At 42.0% G+C, this 22,321-nt stretch overlaps 1 protein-coding gene across 1 annotated transcript; it reads right to left on the reverse strand.

Moving 5' to 3' along the window:
• Nucleotides 1–2,585: 2,585 nt before the first annotated feature.
• On the reverse strand, nucleotides 2,586–20,518 carry LOC117812891 (protein Aster-B-like). Its single transcript, XM_034683881.1, has 20 exons — nucleotides 20,369–20,518; nucleotides 17,778–17,798; nucleotides 13,803–13,887; nucleotides 13,229–13,332; nucleotides 12,744–12,839; nucleotides 12,483–12,563; nucleotides 11,396–11,511; nucleotides 10,407–10,582; nucleotides 9,951–9,955; nucleotides 9,483–9,666; nucleotides 9,240–9,383; nucleotides 8,947–9,065; nucleotides 8,681–8,823; nucleotides 8,119–8,222; nucleotides 7,186–7,368; nucleotides 6,997–7,084; nucleotides 6,717–6,728; nucleotides 6,508–6,615; nucleotides 4,890–5,010; nucleotides 2,586–3,930 (listed from the first exon to the last, which is right to left on the reverse strand). Exons 1-20 carry the CDS (start codon nucleotides 20,501–20,503, stop codon nucleotides 3,841–3,843), a joined length of 2,115 nt encoding a protein of 704 aa, XP_034539772.1. The 5' UTR covers nucleotides 20,504–20,518; the 3' UTR covers nucleotides 2,586–3,840.
• Between the last annotated feature and the right edge of the window lie 1,803 nt (nucleotides 20,519–22,321).

A 22,321-nucleotide genomic window follows, 5' to 3' on the forward strand; every position in this document is an offset into this window, starting at 1 on the left:
CCAATGAGTAAATACATCTTCGAATGGGTTCAGAAAAATGTACCCATCAAGTTCCTTGAAAAAAAAAAAAACTACTTTTCTTGAATTTGAATTCAAGACACTTGACAATAACACTACTCTTACCCCGTTAAAATATTTTTTTACGCATTACAATCAATTCAGCTTATATTTTTGGTTTGCAAATCTTGAAATGCAAAGTTTATCTCAGCTTTTGAGGCATGTGTAGCTTCTAACAAGTTTAATAAGATTTTTTTTCACTTGCTGAGTTTTGAGTTTTAGCAGTAGAGACACTTCTACAAAACTTGACACTGCCTGCTGAACCACAATGTAGCTTTACCAAACAGGTTAGCTCACCTACAAACACCCTCAGAGCAGCAGACATCTTCATCGTGTCCCAGGATCAGCTAGTTGGACCAAAGACTCAGTTCTCAAAGATCAAACATCCCTCATCACTCAGAACACACTAAGTTAAACTGCATTATGGGTTAATTAGCATTATAAATAAAGATGAACACATTTTGACATTACTGACTGTGAATATCCTGCTGAGATTTTCTGTTTATTTTGATGTGGTCACTGCAGAACGGGCACACTGTGTTGTGTGTGGCAGTGTTGTTGTTGCTTTCTCTCCCATATCTCACATGTGATTACTCATTCTGTGACACATCATGCTAGAGCAATGCTGACTCAAGCTTAAGCCATACACAATGTAAGAACGGGACAGGCTGACAATGACTGCCTTTATTAGATGAGGGAGGAGTTAATATAAAACATCTGGATGAATAAGAGAATAAAAGTATCTACAACAAATGCCACAATCACATGTACACATTTAACACATTTTATTCATCCCTCTGTCTTGACTCAACCAGATTCATTTTCAATCCACTGCCAGCGTGGTTTGAAGTTTGAACCCTTACAAAACACATGTTCTAAAACTCTACACAATGACGTCCTGAAAGTACCACCACTGCAGAGACAGGGTCATTTCTGCAGATGTGAAAAGGTTTCCAAAGACTGATACACACAGTAGACTGAAATGCTGCACCAGTGAGCCTGATCAGAACAAACAGCTCAGACACAAGTCTGAGGTTAGACTGCGACCTCACACCGTGACATCAGAGCTGACACAGACACCTGGGGGTCAAACAGCACTCAGCTGAACTTTGTTGTTTTCACACAACTGCGTTTGAGTCTAACCTGTGTCTGGATGGATGAAGTTTGACATGATTTTTTTAATAAGAACTTAATAAGACAGCCTTGCACTCCATATATGGTAGTATGGACATTGTTGTATTCCCCTGTCCTGTGTTGTAAGCTGTTGTAACAAAATAATTTTCCCCAACGGGGGACAAATAAAGTATATCTTATCTTATGGTATTATACAGGAGGTTTTATTTAAGACGACCACCAGGATTCAGTTAAATAAAGCATGTTAACAGGCGCAGTGTTTAACATAGCTTCAGGTAACAGCTAATTGATGCTCTGATTGGGCAGCAGCAGGGCTCGCATGTTCCTCTGTAGAGAACTAAAGACAGTGTGTGAAGTGGAACACGCCTTCATTTGTGCGTAAGAGGCTGTCCCATTACTCCCTCTTACTCCCACTTACACGCTTCTGTCTCTCTTAAACCCATCTCATAAAAGCTACAAATGTCCCAAAATCATAACTAAAGAAAAAACAATTAACATTTGTGGACTTTTTTTAGCCTCTGGGGGTGACGGGTAATATATCAGGTTTTCTTGTGCAGCCAGAAGATAGCTAGATCAGTGATATCTGACCCCTTCTTCAGTCTGCTCATCATGGTTTAAAGTCTTAGGACATTAAGGTAAGAGTCTATGAGTGTGTTGATGTCTGTGCTCATTAAACTAATCTGTTTGAGGAGTTTAGGAAAAAAGACTGGCTCTGCATGAGTGTGCAGAATCTATTCAGACATGAGCTGAAACATCATTTCAGCTGTGTCTGATGTGTTTCCCTTCCACACAGTGACAGTGAAAGAGTCATGTCTGGTAAGTGAGCTGCACTCTGTCAGATCAGAGTTTATGAATAGAGGGAAATGTGCAGGGAGGTGGCACATCGTATTTCACTTTATGATATAACATGCTATAAAATGACATCAAACATGGAAAAAACTACTGATTAGAGCCCAGAGGACATCATGGAAACACTAGAAGGACTAGTGTTAATGATTGTATTGAACACATCCCCCTCATCCTCATGACAACATGTTAGGAAATCTGGAGTAATTCCATGTTCAACTATGTCTCCCTCCTTTTCTCTCTTTAAGTTTTTCTCTGCGTGCAAATCAACACATGTTAAATGTAATGCTGCAATGCCCCAGTTTTAGCCTTTTGTATGATATATTATTTAGAATATTATTTCATGCTCCAGAAATTTGACATGTAAACCAAGGAATCGGAAGAGTTTAGAAAAAGCTTTCAGGGAAACCAGCCCCTCTGCCAAATCTGACCTAAAAGAGCTGCCCTGACTGACTCTCTCTCTCTCTCTCTCTCTCACACACACACACACACACACACACACACACACACACACACACACACACACACACACACACACACACACACACACACACACACACACACACACACTTGCAGTTTTCCATAGATTTTTTATTTGCTCCCTGCTCCCGCCTGTCTCGGCTTCATGCAGTTTGTTGTGGACTTTTTCGAATTAGTCTGTATTGCATACCTTCTTATCTTCTATATGTTGTATTATTTTAAGTTCTTTAAAATAAACAAAGTGCCCTCGTCAAGCTGCTGCGTTCACAAGGGTACAAGAGATGTAACTGCAGCTGATGAGACAGCTGGAATTCAGCTAACATGAAGGATGATTCAAATCAGCAAAACATATCAGATATAGGAAACGTGTGATACCCTTTTCAAACAGCAGAGGACGCTATCTGTCTTTGACTTCTCTTGTTGTACGTCATTATGTTTCATCTGTCTGTAGCCGAACAGACGTGTACGAACATGGCGGCCAGCCAAAGGAGAACTGATCTCCATTTTCACATTTTTATCTACTAGCTTATCTATCGACGTTGTAGGAGCTTATTCCTCTGCAGGAGGCATTAATACATCCGTCAGTTTTTTTTTTGATACTTCTTTAAGTGTTTTCATTTTTTAGTCCTGTAACTTTACCCTTTTTGGAAGTGCCTTTTGTGTCCTTTCAAAGTAAAAGCACATTTCAAAACAGGAAATTAAGTTACCTGTGTATGGCAATGAAAAGGAAAAGGAAAAATAAAAGCATCACAAAAACCATTTCTGATTAAATCTCTTCTCTGACGCTTGAACATGAACTGGGTTTCTTACTCCCCTGGAAAGCACTGTGAAAAAGTCACATGGTAAACCCAGGAGTGTGAAACATATCCTGTCATGTGTGGAGTGTATTGTTACATCACCATCACCATCACACTCCTGCTTGTTCAGGAAGTGAACCCCTCCTTAGTCAGGACCAGCTCCTGGTTCTGCTCCAGACTTAGTCATCATGACCCTTGGATCACCCCTTGACGCAGCAGCCACCCAAGTTATCCCACAAAGCAATTCTCTCACTCTGTGCACTGACTGTGTATTAAGCCCTGTTCAGACTGTAGTTCAGACTGTGCAGAAGAACTACCTCTGTGTCTCTGCCTCCTGGCATCCCGTCTCTGCAGCATGGCGTATGGGATGGTGCCGATGGTCTTGATGGTTGTGTCTTTGGGACAGCGTCTCAGCTGAGGCCCTGTGAGTTAAGCTGTGAGGCCTTGAGTCCAGCTCTGCCCTCATAGTGTCTCCTTTTCTGCACAGGCTCGGAGTCATGAGATGATTGTTGAAGGTCATAGAGCGTCAGTGTTGCTGCTTTCTTCTCCTGTCTGACTGGGAGTTTTGGTCCCTGATGCTGATGCTCTTGTGGAGGTGAAGCAAGGAGGCTCTCAGCTGGGTGAAAAGACAAAGTTATAAGTTAAATTACTTGGTAGAGTTTACCTCGTCTGCAAGAGTTATCCTAGCTTCTGTTCTGGTTCTACTGCCAGTTTCTCAACAAAGGGGCCAAGCTGGGCTTAATCAATCTTACTTTAAAGGTGACATATTATGTTCTTTTTCATCAAAATATATTGGTCTAAGAGGTCCCCAAAACATGTCTTTAAAGTTTATTGCTCAAATTACACTTTGAAATCAGATTTGGGCATGCCTGTAAACCCCTCTTTTTCAGCCCTGCTCAGAACAGGCTGTTATCTCTGTCTGTGCCTTTAAATGAGAATGAGCTCTCTGACCACACCCCCTCATGAAGTGGATGTGGCCTCGGCTGTCCAGCACGTTGATCTAATGTTTACATGTTGGCTGAATATACAAGGCTGCGAACAGACCCGCTGCCTCCCTCCTAAGCTCCTTGTTAGCACACGTGTGCAGGTAATGAAAAACGGAGACAGAGTTGAGTTGTATTTTATACAGTCTATGGGCTGAACAAGCTCCGAGCTCTGACTTCCGTGACAGACCAGATGGCGTTATGGCGTAAGAAAAACACAGAAAACTGAAACAGCTCGTTTCAGCACACATTTACAGAAAGTTGGAGAAATCAGAACAGTGGCAGAATGGAGTTTTTTCATTTTCGGGGGGTTTGTAGACATGCCATGGGCACATATTTCAGGTAGAGAACCATTGAAAAGTCGATTTTGCATGATATGTCACCTTTAAGGTTTCTTATATCTTATTAAAGCTAGGGTTCACGGAAATCTAGCATGAATTTGAATGTAGCATTTCCTCAGGACTCTGTCTAATCATTTTAACCAGTATAACAATTTTTTTAATGTAAATCTGACTACCAACCCCAGCTTTAAGTAGCATTATAAAGGTGCCAAGTTAACAACATGAATGAGCTGTGTGACATGCTGTCTCACCTCATCCAGCAGCAGCACTGATGATTGGATCATCTCTCTCCACTTCTGGAGCTCATCGCTGTCGTAATGCTGCTGGGAGTCCTGGAGTTGTACCCATTCGAGCTGCGTCTGAGAACTTCTGCTGATGACAGACAGTGAGTTACTCAGAGTGTGGGATAATCAAAAAATGACACTGATACTATCATGACGCTTCACCCGACACAAGCCTCTGCCCTGTCTCAAGTCTAAGTCACACAGTAGATTAGACTAGATTCACACATTCAGTTTTCCCACATTAAGGTGATCTTTTTGTGTATTGTGTGTAACCTAGACCTGACAGTTGTGATCCCAAGTCACCTTCTGTAACAGTGTAATAAACTGTATAGGAAACATATTCAGGTTTAAGAGCAGAGTCCTAATCTTGTCCATATTTAAGAAACGAAGAAACATGCTGAGACAGCATTAGGTTCAAGTGTGGATGTTTAAAGATGTACTTTAAAAAGGTACTTCAAAATAATGAAGGGATGAAACATAATTGTGGAAAATCCAGTTAAAGGTGAAGAGAGAGATGACTGCTTGAATAAGCTCCACAAAGAGGGGGTATAAAGTGAGACAGGATGGACTCTTATTCAGTGTCTGCTGCAGAAACAAGCCTGGGCCTGCTGTATCTGGGTATGATGTCGAGTAAATCTCAAAGATCAAGACAGACTCTGCTTGTCTCTTTTACATCTTTGTGTTATTGAGCGCTGTATTACAGGAAATTGTTGTGTAAGCCCCGAAGATCTACCAGCGCTCTGAGCAGGAGTCACAGGAGTCAGCAGAGCAGTTCATCCAGATAAGATCACTATCTCATCCCTGTCCTGTGTAATGCCTGTACATCCTGTAATCATCTACATACATCAGGAAGGTTCTCTCCCCTCAAACAGTTTTTCCTAGATTATAATAATCACATCCAATTATTATTTACAGACAGTTTGATCAGGTATCATCAGGCTTTGGTGTTTGCAGGAACACAATCCAGCGTAATGACACCTGGGCTGCCATCAGCAGGATCTGATGATTTAATTATCTCTAAAAACAGATATCTGCATGCAAGAGTGACTAACAATCTAGCAATCTGCTCTAGATCAAACGCTTTCACTGAGACACAAATCTGCTTGATGCTGATCTTTGCTGTATGGCCTTCGTCTCTTCCTTACTGCCCTCTACTGGTCTAATGGTGCAGTGCAATAACTTTGATTTCCTTTCCATATGTCACTGGCTTAATTTGCATCTTCACAGGACTTCAGGCCCCGGTGGAAATGCAAACAACAATGGGCCGCAGGAACCATTTAGTTGAAGAGGAGTTCCTGGAGCTAAAAGTTCCTGGTACTTCTGTTTGAAAAGCAGATTAAGTGTGTCCGACACAGACCTGAATTTTTGTGAAGACCACTTGTTATCTAAGCTCATGCTCCCTGACAGAAAGCTGTGGTGAATCACATAAAGTTAGCTCATAAGAGAACAACCTGATACCTGATCCTGAATAACACCTGGACAGTGCTCATCTTGAACTGGTTGTCTGGTGTTATCAGGTTCAGTGTCACACCCTTCTCTGTAACAACCAAAGTCCCAGACCCCCTGTGCTCATGTGTCTGGTTACCTGTCCTGTGGTCTGAGTCCCTGTGAGGTAACAAGGCTATGCATGGTGAACTCCAGCATCCACAGCTTGTAGAACAACATGATGTTCAGGAACACCAGCATTATGAGGCTGCAGACAGAGGGGCAGAGAAATCACATAGGTTACATCAGAGGTTGATATCCTGAGTCACCTGATGCTGTTTAACAACCAGGATCAGGTAAGAGACATACCTGATGGAGATCCTGGGATGCAAAAGAAGACAAGAACAGAGAAAAACAAGATTACAACAAATATGATAAGAAGTTACTCCAAAAGATGAAAACTCACTACATAACTGCTGCTCACTGCTAGTTTGTGACTCTGAAGCTGCTTCATGTTTTTTAATGAAAAACAGACTTCCTGTCGTTTCTTGAACTGGTGTAGCAGACAGGATGTGACGTGTGTTTCTTGGATTATCTGTGTGATGGAGGAGGGATCATACAGTGACACACAGGTGAAAGAATAACTTACACCAAGCTGACGAGAAGCAGCAGTTTGGAGAAGTTGTACAGTGCAAATCCTCCCGGAGCATCAGCTGTTTGTCTGGTCTGGGTGGAACCTGCATGATAATCAGACAGATAGACTGTGACACAAGTATGACAGAATCTACATATCCCATAATCACTGCTCTGTCAAAAGCCAAATTTGAGCTCAGCTGACCTGCCACATGTTTGATGATGTCCTCTTCCTCATCCTCAGGTCTGGGGAGGGCGTTTAAAGCCTGCTCCAGGCTCCCAGGCCCCCTCAAGTGATGGACCACCAGCTGCCTCCTCCTCCTTCGCCGGCTGCTGCCCGTTCCTTGGGACTCCACCAACACCACATCTAGCTTACTGAGTTCCGACTCTGCAGAGGAGGATACGGGAGAGCAGAGCAGAGACTGGAGGAGTTCAGATACATGGACTGGTTTGGTTGATTGCTGTAGTAACATTTGGTCCTCATACTTCAGGCTGAGTGCTCCCTTTGTTAACTTTATTTCTTTACTGTGTACATTTGTCTGGAGTCTTCAAAGTTACACAACAATAAGAAAATTATGCTGACATAAGAATATTTAAACATTAAAGAGGAGATTCATGGCAGCTCTAATGACTGGGGCTCCAGGTACAATTAAGACATGGTGGGAATGGAGAGGAAAGAGAGGAGAAAGAGAAGGAGGTCCAGCAGGAGGTCCTCACTTCCACAAACAATAAAAATAACTCAATACTGTCCTTCATCAAATCCAACCCTGGGGTCTGCTCAGTTCTGACCAGTCTGCAACTGCAGTTTTTAGCTTGATCATGTTTACTTTTTTTTTTTTAAGTTATGTTTTTGGCATTTTGGCCTTTAATGGATATGACAGCTAGAGAGAGACAGGAAATGTTGGGGGTAGAGAGCGAGGGAGGACATGTAGTAAATGGTCGAGGCTGAAATCGAACCTGTGACCTCTGCAACGAGGGCTATAGCCTCTGTATATGGGGCACATGCTTAGACCGTTCGGCCAACGGCGCCCCTGATCATGTTTAATAAGTTAAATCTGTTTCTGCATAAATGACAGGGTGACAGGTACTCAGAAGGAACAGAGGGTGGCTCACAGTTAGAGAGATGTGTGTTACTGACCTAAGTTTCTGAAGTACTCGTCCAGTCCACTCCAGGAGTTTCTCTCTATGAAACTCCTCACCAGGCCCCACGGCTGCTTCCTGTACCGCAGCTCTGTAGAAACCCTACATGGACAAATACACACACACAGGCAGAAAATTGCTAAAACCCAGAGAAAAAAAATCTCTCCTCCTCCAAATTGTAGTCTCTCTCACTAATTCACAATCAGTAGCTTCATCAAAGGTAGATATTCAACTTCTTTAAGAGATCCTAACAATTTAAACTTGATTATAGCCCAATCTTGCAGAGGCAGACCCATTGGCCTGGAAACTCCACAGCTTTTTCTTTGTAGTGTGTCATAGTGAACAATAATCAAGAACATGTCTGGGAAGCTTCACAACCTCTCGACAGAAAGTCTAGCTTGTTTTATTTTTCCCTGTGTCTGCTATGACTGACACGGACCGATAGGAGCAGGGAGCAGCGCTCTGCATGCAAAAGTAATGAGCGTAAACAAACTAAATTGCGAAAGGAGAGAAAACAGCAGAAGTAGATTTTTTCCTCTGTGAAATATGGTCCTGCTCACCTAAGCCGGCACCTGTTCTTTGCCACTCTGGTGAGTGTGTAGCGGTTCAGCGTGTAGAAGTAGTCATGATAGGGCACATCATGGGCCATCACCTCTGCATCGATGATGTAGCATTTGTTCTCCTGGCTGTCCTTGTACAGGGTCTGAATCAGGACGGCGCACACACACACATATATATATAAAGCTGCTTGCTGACAGACTAACACACAGACAGCTGCAGGAAGTGTCACACTGATAAGAAGTAATGAGTTCAGACTGAGTAAGACCTGAGTCTCCGTCACTGTTGCTGTCTTTGGAGCCAGAGGGTTATTCAGGGCGATGGTGTACATGATCTCTCTGGTCTGGCTACCATCCTGCTCCTTCCTCCAGGGCTGAGGAACCACATCTGGAGAGAAAACATGAGATGTATAGGGACCCTGTGCAATGTTTGGTGAATAGTTAGGCTCTGCAGCAATGTGTTTCCTCTCTGTTTGTTTGTCTGTTACATGAGCTGTGTTGTTCACATCTTATCCTCTGCTTTCATTTATCAGGAGAGCTTTCTGCAGTTTGATGTGTTTACCTGAGAACTTCCTCTGCTCCTGAAAGTCCCTCATGAAGTCAGACTCAGTGAAAATCAGGTCGTACATCTGGTCCACACCAAACTCGTACACCTTGTTGATGTACTGCCTGCCGTTCAGGTCCTGTTGGAATGCCTGAACCTCACCTGTATGAACAAACTCAACAGGTAAGCATGTGAAAAACCTTCATTTAGTCCTCCACATGTTGAACCTGTTATTCTTTGTAGTGGGTTGATACGACTCACCTTCGTCCTGTGACTCAGAGGAGTCGCTGAGCTCTGTGGGCGGCTCCTTGCCGTCTTTGAGGTCAGGTGTTGGGGAGGGGGCGCGGCTGCTGCACTGGCTGCTGTGGTGTTCGGGCACAGGGATGGTCAGGAGGTCTGCATCAGGGAGGAGACTGGATACATCCTCTACAGGGGGAAGGTCATACTGCAGGACCAGAACAACAATTTATACTGTGAGGATAAGTTAGTGATCCACTTTCACGCAGTACAGGAGTAACAGAGAGAGGTTTTCAAAAGATTAAGGCAGTGCCGAAAAATCTCAAAATTGAGGCATGGGATAGGTCAATTACTACATGCATGTAGTTTCAGATTTCTTAGTCTATGTGTCGTGCAGAAATGCAGCTCTTCAGCATTGTGTCTATTGGTTTGTTTCCCCCCTCAGTGCAAACCGGATGTGACGTTTTCTGGGATGCTTACTGTATCTTTTACTTGTCCTCCCTGTCTTTCACCTCCATAACAATAACTCAACAACATCTTTATAACAGCTTGACAACTCTTAAAAACACCTACAAGTGATTGACAGCAGATTGCAACCTCTTAACTTTACAACTTTCCTCTTAATAGCTTCTTAAAAACCCTCCTCAACAGAGAAGGTCCTGCTCACATCTGTTTGTCTGCTCCCTTAGCACTCAGCACTCTGTATGACAGGAGTCAGAGCCTACATGGACAGTGGGTTCATATCTGCCTGGCTTTATTTGGCTGAGAGAACACCGTTATGTGCATTTGTTCTGATTATTGTATCTCTATTTTCAAACAGAACCAAACCAGTGCAGTGCCAAATATCCAGGTCAAACTGATCACTTCTACATTTACTATTACAATCTTTGTAACGTTTATTCTGTTTTTTCTTTGTTTTTGTTTTGTTTTTTAAAATATTCATAACACTCACAGGGACTGAGCAGTCAATGCTGGGCAGTTCTTGGGGTGTGGGTGGGGCTCCGTGGGGCAGGGCGGGGCAGACCTCTGACCTGGCCTCGGTGTCCCTGGTGTCATGGTGCTCCTTGTTGTTTTCCTCCACAGGCAGCTCCTCACAGAACCTGCACCACAGAGCAGGACAGCAGCTGTAGGTCAAGGTTACCAGTCGGCTGCACACTGCCCGCACAGGGCTGCACATATGTATGAGCAAGGCTGTGATGGAGGGGGGGGGCAATACATATGGCCAACACATCAAACACAATCAATTTATTTAACTGTGCACATTAATACGATTATCTGCATGTCACCTAAAACAATAATTTGACTGTTCTATCAACAATATGATATGAAATTTATTTGATCCCCTTACATGTGCTTTTTTAAAATTATTCTGCTCACATTTTTCAGTTAAAAAGAATCTGTCATGTCAAAGTTAACTTTTCATGTCTGTTCATTTTCACAGTCTGTTATTTTATTGTAGCAGACAGTTGCTAGGAAGAACAGACTGTGCTTGAGATGTGACCCTATATACAGACTGTATTGTAGATTGTAGCTTGCCAAGAATAGAGATGCCTGTGGTCTGACATCCAACATTGTGGATATAATCCAGTTGCAGTAAAAACTAACTTATATGTGTACTCACACTTTCCTTAAAACACATTTACACATGGGTTTTTGAATTCTCCATGAGTCCCAAAAAGCATTAAAAAAGGATACAGTAACTGGACTGAGGTTTACATCCACCATTATGTAGGTAAGACCACCAGTTTGAGGCTGAGACAAGAAGCCTCCCACTTCATGTCAGGCTTCCAATCTGCTAAAACAACCCTCTCACTGCACATCATTCCTGCATCAAGGCTGCACTGAATACTGACTGGTGATGAACAGGGAAGGATTGATATGGAACAAAAGATGGAAGAACTGTGATTGGGATTTTTGTGGTTGTATTTCAAACTCACCCCATGGTGTTGAAGTCTTCATCAGGAGGGACGTAGTCCTCATCATCACTGGTCAGGCCAAGCTCATTACCATAACACTGATGGACAAAATGCCACAGCTCTTTGGGACATAAAGGCTGTGAGGGGACCAGTGAGAGAGGAACATGCAACACGGATCAGATTTGTGTGTGTGTGAGTGTGTGTGAAGAAGTATGCTGTGATGTGACCAACGACCTGTCCAAACAAACTGTACATGTGTGAACTATTACGTCTTACAATCACTTGATGTAGTGATGTTTAGTTTTATGAAACAGAATGGAAAGTTGTTTGCGGTAACTTAGCTTAAGTTACATAAAAAACAAAACATCTCAGGCCTTTTTATTGTTTTTATTTTTCAGCCTAAGGTCTCAGTTTTTGTCTTGTGGGTCATCATGGTGTATATCTGTGGATGCTGACATTATGTTAGATATGTGCAGAGTAAACACAGATATAAGAAAAGTAAAAATAAAAACTATACAAGCATGATTATAAGACTCATAAGTTATATAACATTAGATTGCACATATTTTAGAGACATGAAACATAAGATACTTGCAGAAATTAATCAAAATAGCTCTGTAGACACAGAGTTTCTATTTTAGATAAACTTTCAAAACTCCTCATAGCTTTGCTAAAACAATGAGAATATCTCAAAAAAGTCTATCAGCTGCTGAGTGTCATTTCTACATCAGAGTCATTGAGATAATTCAGCTTTGTGTGTTTATTAAACTTCCTTGTGCACTGAAAAAATATACCCACAAAAAAGAGACTCAAAGTATTTATATTTGAGAAAGTAGTAAAACATTGACAATACTTTAATGATAAAGTCATTACCAAATCAGTCTTCCCCTCAACATATTTCACTCCACTTTTGAATATGTAAAAGTCATATTTCTAACAATATTAGGACGTTAGGAGTATGAACCTGCAGGAGTGAATCTGTGCACAGAGGAGAACTGCACTCAACATTCTTTCTCTCTTTCCGGATAAATGAATGAACGGATAATTATGCAGTCTACTCTGTTCCTGAACAGCACACCAAGAGATCGAAAAGTGTGAGCGATCTAACCTTTTCAAGCAGAGCATTCTGCCACAGCCTGAACATCATCATGTAGGTCCGATCCCTCGCTCCAAAGGAGGTGAAGAAGTGCTGAAGAGACAGAGAAAGGGAGCTGGATGAGGGATCTATGAGCTCATCATCAGTAAATAGTAATGAAGTAGAGTCTGATGTGCCAGACCAAAATCCACTCTAACAGTCTTATCATTCAAAACAGTCAATAATATGAAATTTATTTAGACCTTCACCTGTGGTGAAGATTGGAGCTCCTACCTTTTCATTGTCTGTGCACAGCTGGATAGCATTGGGGATGAGACGGGCTGTCTTCTCTTTGGTCATGGAGCAGATGTCCTTCAGTCTCACAGCCAGCTGGAAAATAAAAAACTAAAGTTAGGATTCATTTTAACCAAGAGTCGTTCAGTTACTGAACACATTTCACATAGTAAAGTTTGAAACAGGGAAATCTTCCATCTCTCATTTTTATTTAATCTCCTCCTCTGGAGAACTTTGAATGTTTTATTCTAAACTATTGAAGTATGTCGATGATTGTGCATTCATAAGTAATGTGGAGTCTTCAGTCATTTAAAACCCTCCTCACAGTCTGTTTGTGAAACAATTACTGTGAATAAGATGTAATGGTGATCTGTACAATAAATAAATCCAAAGTTGTGCTCCATCAACACGTCTGTGATTTGTCTCGTGATCATGAGGCCGTAGCAAGGACTGTAGGAGTGTTTCTGTTGGATCAGTTTCCTCACCAGAGTTTCCCATCTGAAGATGTTGCTGTAGAAACAGATCCAGTTCTCTGAGAGGTAGAGTCGACCCTGCAGCAGGATGTCCCTCTGCAGGGCGCACGAGTATTCTGCAGGGAGTTTGAGGTCAAAGGTCAAGAGATTAAGATTGTGTTGGGAAACATCAAAGCTCAAAAAAGTTGTGTGCATAGTCTGTTCCAAAGTCATGTGACAGGAAACTGCTGCATGCAGAGGTTATTGCTGTTAACAAAATTATACAAAATTGTAAAAAAAAAAAATGTAAAAAAGGTTTTGTAAACAGAAATAAAAAATAAATAAAAACAATAACAGTGTCTTCTGTTTACAACAATAATTACATTTTATCTTGGTCAGTTTAGTTCATACAAATGCAGAGTACTTTGGGTAGATATGAAATCTTCTTGTTTTGAGTTGTGGTTGTTTATCACCAGCATCGCATGACATGTCTGTGATGCCACTTAATCTTTGTTGTCACAAGAGAAAAACTAGAATGAATATTTTAACTGAAAAAAACTAAACATTAATCCATGGATTTGTTCTTTTCTGTGGGGTTCAGACTCACCCACAATGAGACGCTCAGTGTCGGGCAGCTGCTTGAACAGCTTCCTGAAGTCCTCATTTCGCTGTTTGTAAGTAGGACTGAGGACCTGCAGAGGACACAAAGACAAGGACACAGAGTGTGTGTATGTATCATCACACAGTTAATCTATGAGGCAGACTTTCTCACATTGGGATTTAATCATCTAACCAGACTGGCTTTAAGGAGGGTAACTTTTTTCCTCCAAAAGTTACCACTTTTATTTATGTCCTCCAAAACTTCTCACAACACTCACAAGAACTCTTCAGCGATAATGTGTTCACCTTTTCACACATAAACTCCTGACATTTTTTTTTACATAGATTCAGGAAATTCAGGAACTTCCTGTTAACACATGAACCTCACAGCAGACATTTCCTCCATCAGAAGCTCTCTCAACTTAAAACACTAGGTAAACTGAGAGGGGAAAGGGGGGTGGGTTTAATGTGCAGAGGAGTGTTAAGTGTCTCTTGTTTCTGTGTTAATATCTCTCTAACATGACGTTTCCTCAACACAAACACAACATTGCAAAAGATAATGCATGATACAGAGAACTGAGGTGAGCAGCAAAGAGTAACAAGCAGAGAAACTGTGCTCAATGTGAAAGTTTAGACTTTTACCTGCTGTGTTCACACATCAACTCATCCTGACCTCACACAAACTGGACTGTGGGACCCCCAACCTTCTGTTTAAGGGATGACTGGCTCTACCACTGAGCCACAGCCAGCCCTTATGTGACAGTAACTATCAAGATACTTACAGCAGGGATGTGCTCCGAGTCCATCAGAGCCGATAATGCCTGACTCTGCACAGCCTCCATCCTTCTCCTCTTTACCCTCCTTCGCTCCTCTCTCATGTTTTGTCCTTCAGTCAGTTTTTTTTTTACATGAAACCTTTTTTGTATTCATTTTCCAGGAGTGAAACAGGATGGTTCATTTCATCACTAAACACACATTCAGTAGTATCCAGCAGTAAAGCAAACACTTTAACTGATGCAGTTTGCAGTCACTCCAGACTGACCTGCTGTGGATGTTTTCTGATGAAATCCACAAAATGGGTGTGCAGAATTCAATCTCTAATGATATTGTTTAAGGATAGGTTGAGCATTTATACCACATTATTTTCTTCAAAATCAATTATGCCTTGATGTAAATGCACATAAATGCTGATCTGTTATCCCAGAGGAAAAAAATAAGGCTTTAGGTGTATTCCAACAGTGCATGTAGATCCTCTGAGAGCAGACACACAGCAGGCAGCCTGTCATGTTCAAACTGTTCAGTCTTTCAATCAGTAGTTTTCCTGAACGCAACAGGGAACCGTCCCATCCTTCAGCAGCAGCACTCAGCTCATATAAACACAGACAACCCTGAGACCGATGAGAAGTGAGGAAATATAACTCCACTGCTCCCCTTTAGACTGTTTAGTGACAGAATGTGTGAAGCTGTCGGGTGAGTAACAGCAGTCTGTGTCTGGGGTGGGTGGGAGGAGTCTAAATCTGTGTCAGGGAGATGGGAGGAGCCCGTGTCACAGTGTTAGGGCTTTCATTAAAGGGAGAGACAGGAGTCAGAGAGAGAGAGAGAGAGAGAGAGAGAGAGAGAGGGAGGGAGGGAGAGAGAGAGAGAGAGAGAGAGAGAGAGAGAGAGAGAGAGAGAGAGAGAGAGAGGTCTAAGGAGGCCAGGTTTACTAGAGTTCATCAGAAGAGTGTGTCTCTGTGTAGAATGCTTGTGGGTGGGTGTGTGTGCGTGCGTGTGTGTGTGTGTGCGTGCGTGCGTGCATGCGTGTGTGTGTGTGTGTTTGTGTGTGTGTGTGTGTGTGTGTGTGTGTGTGTGTATGCACGCGCTCCTCTGTGTTGATTTTCTGAGAAAAACAACACAATAGAGTTTTCCATGAAGGGGACCAAGTGAGGGTTGAGGTTTTGTGTGAAGAGATGGTCCATCCCAGTCTTGTGGGAGAAATGTTTCGGTACAAACATCCTCTTTGACTCACTACATTTTGATAGCCAAAGGTCAAAGCTCACAATCCCTTGTGTTTGTCAGAATCTCAGAATGGGACATGAAGGAATTTATTCAACCTTTGTCTTGTTTTCATGTTTTTTTTTCAGTCAGACAAAACTAAGCCATGAAGAGACAGATCTGCTGACAATCATGTGGTCTGAGAGAGAGAGAGAGAGAGAGAGAGAGAGAGAGAGAGAGAGAGAGAGAGAGAGAGATGTTCTCCAGTGTGGAGACAAAGCCAAATTAATCACTATTCCCTCTCCTTTCATTTTTGTGCTTAAGCCTTATGAACTCATGATGAACTTTGACGTATGAAAACGGCGAGAATGTATTGTCCTTTGATCAAAACATCAGCCCAAATAATTCAAAACTAAGCTTGGTTGCTTAAAAAAAGTTGAATTGATTGTAATAAGTGAACCATCTGCTATTCTTCCTTCAATAAATGTTTTGTCTTTGTCCACTGGGGGCACTCTCAAGAGCTTTAAAATAAACATACAGATAAAGGTTAATACTTCAGTGAATTACATGTAAAGTCAATATAAAGACATGAGTAGTCGTGAGTTCTGGTTTGGTGGCAGGAATGATGAGTACTGGGCAGTGCAAATTGCGTGTTTTGTGCAAATGAAGTGAATTATACACATGAAAGGTGCAAATTCGTGACACATTCAATGCTCCAAACACTTAATCTGTTTCATTCACTTATTCGCAAGAGTTGAAAAATCTGAACTTCAGCAAAATCATTCGCTCTTCGATAGCCAATTAGCGCACAGATCCCCCCTTGACATATGATGCGAAGAACGGACCGGTGAAGGTTCATTCATCTGGAATGTATAGGACAAATTAATTCTATCTATTTGTGGCTTCACCGAACTTTGTGATGCTACCTGTTTTTTATGGGAGCAGGAATAAAAAAGAGCTCACTGTTAGGAAAGTGAGTGAAGTCGGATAATCTGGTAAATCGGGAAAACCTCTATCACTTGATTCCAGCTATTGGCTCTACTAGCAGGTTAGCATGGCACCCTTTAGAGTAACCCGCTTCACCATTCAATGTAATCAAGCTCAATCTTATTTGATGAGAACAGACTGGAGAATTTTTCATCTTGGGCACTTGCATACACTTGATTTTGATGCGATAATGACACCTGAATGAGTTATTTGTGTAAATTAAGCTACTGTTTGCGTTTGGTGTGAACGTGACATAATAGTGTGTTCTGAGTTTTTATCCAATCAGCTGCTCCTGACACATTTTTGAAGCGGTCTGCTGCTCTAAGTGAGATAACCCGTTTTGGATAGCAGCATGTTGGTGGAGCAGGCTGTGTGAAGAGTTATGTAGCAGTGTCTTCAGTACTGGTTATTGAAAAACTCACTGTACAATGTTTCTGTCTGCCTGTTCTCCTACAAACACAAGCTGCTGAGCTGTGACACACTGTGGAGGTCTGAGAAACCTCCACCCACACTGACCCGTAGGCTACGAGAGACACACATAAAGACGTACGTGAAAACCATTGTTCACATACATGTTCTTCCTTTTCTGACAACACGGATCAAAGAAAAAAAAAAGCCAGTTAATCACTCTGTTGGCTTGATATATTCATTTTGTAGAGTTGTTGATACCTGTGAATACAGCATGTGAACTATATCTGTATATGTTCTGAAAGCAGTGTTGTTTTATTTCCTTGCTCCCTGAAAATGTTCTTAATCTATTGTTTACTTTGGAAAGAGTACTGAATCCATCACACCACATTCATCCACTGACAGACATTGTTAGAACCTCAGCTCTGTTCATGTTGCAGGAACAGCACCCTCTGGCTGTTTGGGCCAGTGAAACACTTAAGAAGCTTTTAACACAATCTCATATGTTCACAGTCTTCATCTTGTGCAATGAACTGCTGCTGAAAAGACATAATACATGCTGGAAGTCTGGTGACAGGTAAATCACAAAGTTTAATGAAACAGATGAACTTACATTGTACCAGCTCTGACTCTTCTGTTTTCACATCATTGTAGAGAGGAGGGGGAGGCAGCCATGGCAGAGAGAGGGGCAGAACAATAAATGAATTACTGTATAACAAAATACAGTCTTTAAAGCATAATCACTGTAAAAGCTTTACAAGATTTGCCATAAAGACAAAGCAGCAAGAGACCCAGAGATGACCTATTGATGTTCAATGTGCAGAAAGAACATGTAGTTGTCCTTTTTATGGCCACACTTCCTGCTGACAGAACAACCTGAGTGCTGACTCAGCTTTGCTCCTAATTTCTCCCTGTAGTATCACAGTATTTCAGCTAATATCTCCGTTGTGGCTCACAGAGTACTTTGTCCATTAACCTTAATCATGAAAGAGACTTCCTGTACATCCATAATCAGCAAAAACCTTCAGCAACAAAGCTAGCTAAGTTTACACGACCACTTTTTGTCACCACTGTGTTGCTTTAGAGTGTTCTCGTGCAATCTCAAGTCACAAGAGTCTGATTGCAGCTGTTTATTTACTGTTATTTGTCTCTATCTCTTTCTACATCTCCCTCTATCCCTCTTTTCAACTCCAACACAGTCTCAGCAGATGACTGTCTAACATGAGTCTGGTACTGTTCAAGGTTTCTGCCTGTTAAAGGAAGTTTGTCCTTGCCATTGTAACTAGCTAAATGCTGCAAAGTGCTCTGCTCATGGTGGATTAAGATGAGATCAGACTGAGTCCTGTCTGTAAGATGGGACTGGATCTTATCCTGTCTTGATGTTGGGTCTTTATTAATAATGCAACCTTTAGTACAGTCTAGACCTACCCTGTTAGTAAATCGTCTTGGGATAACGTGTTGTGAATTTGAGCTTTATTGATAAAGATAACTGATTGGTAGAGCTGTCCCTTCCAATTTTCACTATTAGCTGGTTTTTGCTGCTGATCAAATTAAATCTTGGATTGCATGCACTGTTGTACATTTATTGAACACACTTATATTTTTAAGAATGGTGCTGAACTGCTCGTTTTGCAACTACGGGAACGGGAACATGAGCATGGTTTATTATGGAGACAGTGAACAACCGCTCACATCCCAGGAGGAGCTGAGAGGTATTGAGAGTTGCAGAGAGTAACCAAGCGCTATGTTTTATGGTAGCCAAAGTTGGATGAATGACACCTGGCAGGTATTCAGCATGGCTTATGCTGCTAGCTGCATGCTAGTATAGACTATATAAATGTGTAGACTCTCATACGTATTTCGAGCAGATGACCTGAAATATCAATCAAAAATGTATCTTCAAAAAGAGGCCTGCATCCTGCAGAGACGCTGATCTGTCTACCTGTAACTTTTCAAACTTTTTAAAAGTTCTTGTTCTTGATTGTAAAGTTTTAAAGAACCTTGCTCTTCCTTGAAGCACAGGTTTCTTTCATTTTATTTTCAAGACAGTTTTGATTTGGATTAATGTTAAGTCATTCAATTTTGAAACCGGCTTCAGAATGTTTATCCTTGCGGTGCACTTGATTTATTTTTTTGTAAGACTCAAAATGTTAAGACAAGCAACATCTTGTTTTATTGTTGTTTTATTTTATTTTTTGAAAAATTTACACTTTTACTTTGAATTTTCCTTCAATGTTAAAATTCCATGGGGCTTCATGTTTATACTGTATTACAGATGATGTTTCATCTTCATTAGAATCAGATGTTACTGTTAAGTCTTCTAAAAATGACTGTAGCAGCTGGTCTATCATATCATGCATTAGTGCTCTCATTATGTTACTGACATTAGTAGTATTAGTGCTTACTAGGGTTGCCAACTTTCTCACTACTAAATAAGGGACAGGTGCACGGTGCCATGGTGGTGTGAGCATGATGTGTGAATTCAGCATATATTTATATTCGGATTCAACTGGAAATGCAGAAAGTATGTATATTCCCTTTAATCCTTACTGTACCATTATGCAACCTCACATGAATCAACCTCAACGAAACCACAATTTGGCTCTTTACATCAAAAAACAGGCAGAATAAAAATGTAATGCAAAAGAGGAGTATGACTCAATGCTCTTGACTGACTCAAACAATCTTGTTTCCTTTAGCACAGCCAGAGAGAAGTCCTTACATGACAAGTCACAGTTTACGGATATTTGAAGTTAATGTTTGATCAGCTCTGTGCTGCATCTGTTTCTTGAGTCTGACCATTTAATGGCCATCAGAGAGAAAATTATCTCCACACTTTTTTTGCAGGACATGGCACATTTGCGCTGTACAACTGATGCGTGTGAGGGAGCCTGAGATTAGATGACAGGCGGTGTGATTGGCACATGATCTGCCACTGGCCCACTGCCATTTATCTGATCTGGGATCTGTAGAGTGCAGGCGGCTGTATTTACAAGAGTTAATAATCAATATACGGGACAATTGATGTCCCGTATGAAACAAACCAATTTAGCCCAATATATGGGTTGTCCCGGCTAATACGGGACAGTTGGCAACCCTAGTGCTGACATTATGTTACTGTGTGATGTCAAAAAGATCTCTCTGTTTTGTCTGTCATCGTGCTGTTGTCAGAGTAATGCTAAGCTAACAGCTGCTACTGCTCACCTTGGAGTTCTTGCCCCCTCGGGTGCTGAGGTTTGGGGGGTGGACAGACTGAGAACAGCTGCGAGATGTCTGCTGTGGTTCGGTGGTGTTGGGAGAGCGGTCTGTGGACTGGTCTACGGACCCCTTCTCCACCATGCTGCTGTCAGCTTCGGGGCTCAGCTGGGGGGTGGATGAACGGGATCGTTTCCTCAGGACAGGTGAGCAGGTAGGGGGCTCAGGTCAGGTGAGTGGCAGTACTGGAGGAGACATCGACAAGAGTAACATCAAGTAACATCATGACTTAGATTGCTTCATTATAAAGTTGAAAATGTTGTTTTGTCAGATTAGTTAACTCCTGTTTTGTCTGAAGATACATCAACACCTGCTGGTCACAGTGGTGAGCTTGAAGAGGTAAACAAACTGTGGATGCACCTGCAGTGTTCCTGTCATAGTTCCAGGTAACAACAGGCAGCAGATGTTGGAGTAAGCATGTGAACACTGTGTTGTTTACATACTGCAGGTGTCACTAAAAAATGTATGCCTGTCTTTTAAAACATTTCCTCAGTCCAGGAGTAAGAAGTGATGTGGTTCAGTTCTGTAATATCTGCCACACTTGCCAGATTATGGGAAACCCAACCACGTTGAGCTAAGAGCTCTTCTACATTGTGTGGGTGAGTCATTTGAACATGTCAATATAATAGTGGACAGTGTGGACAGACCATGGCAGGGGATTAACTCTTGTTTCTACATTTTAACTTGTTTTCCTGAGGTGATTACCTTGAGATCACTGCACCAGCCATCAGCAGAGCTTTGGCTTCATGTTTCACCACCTTCAGTTTATCAAAATCTGCAGACAATCCAGGAATCAATTTTCTCTCTAAAAGCTTTACAGACTTGGCTGTCCATTGGTATTTACTCATTGTGTCCATGAAACCAGGGATAAGTTCAGCCATAAAGACAATAAGGTTTACTCTCCTTACGATTACATCACACATTGCTCAATATTTTGTTGTTTGTGATGATAAGTGTACATTGTAAACACACACTTCCTCACTGTTCTTCTCTCCAGTGTTAATCCTATGAATGAACCCCACTATCAGATCAGTCTGCTGAGCCTCAGCTCTGGACTAATCTAAGATCTTTACATTTTACATCCATCTCACTACAGCCCCCACACAGAGGGGCTCCCTGCACTGCTGCAGAGGTCAGCCTCCCTGCACCATCAGCATCATCACATCTACAGATATCTCATGTGAAAACAACAGGCAGGAATCACAGTGTTTGTATCAGCTTTCAAAAGATTCCACTGACTGTGACAGCCAAGCCATGCAATATTTATCATATCATAACAGAATGCACCAATCAGAACTAATCTCATGTAACACACATGTTGGGAGAACATGTCAGAGTCAGCTCTCTCTGATCCTGCTGCATACAGGCTGCTCTCTTACTAACCAAGCATTCAGCATCTGATACAGCATGCACACACAGCAGGACATGAAACGATGCAGGAGATACATCCTCCATCTGTGACACACAAACACACAAACACAACACAGAGACACGCACCAACCTGGCCGCCATAGAAGAGCTTGGTCCAGAGCATCAGACTCTACCTGCTTCATTCATCCTCTCATTCAGACAGCAGCAGCAGAGGAGGAGACGAGGAGGAGGAGGAGTCAAAAGAGTCCACGAGGGGAGGGGTTGGTCTCAAATAGACAGCAGCAGAGGCCAGTGCTGCATGCTTCTTTTCTGCCCCCCTTATTTTTTCTGCAGGATGAATCACAGGCGACTGCTGCAAAGCTCTTCTTCCTCTGATCCCCCCTCCCTCAAGCCTCTCTACAGCAGAGCGTTGTGCACACTGGGCTCTACCATCATATGAATGAGGTGACTCCCACTGTTCACAATAACATGAACATCATGAATGAAAGCTGCAGATGTTGATTACCTTTCTGTCCCCCCCTGCTTTAAAGA

Source organism: Notolabrus celidotus, chromosome 5 (genome assembly GCF_009762535.1).
Source record: "Notolabrus celidotus isolate fNotCel1 chromosome 5, fNotCel1.pri, whole genome shotgun sequence".
In the NCBI taxonomy this organism is placed as follows: Eukaryota; Metazoa; Chordata; class Actinopteri; order Labriformes; family Labridae; genus Notolabrus; species Notolabrus celidotus.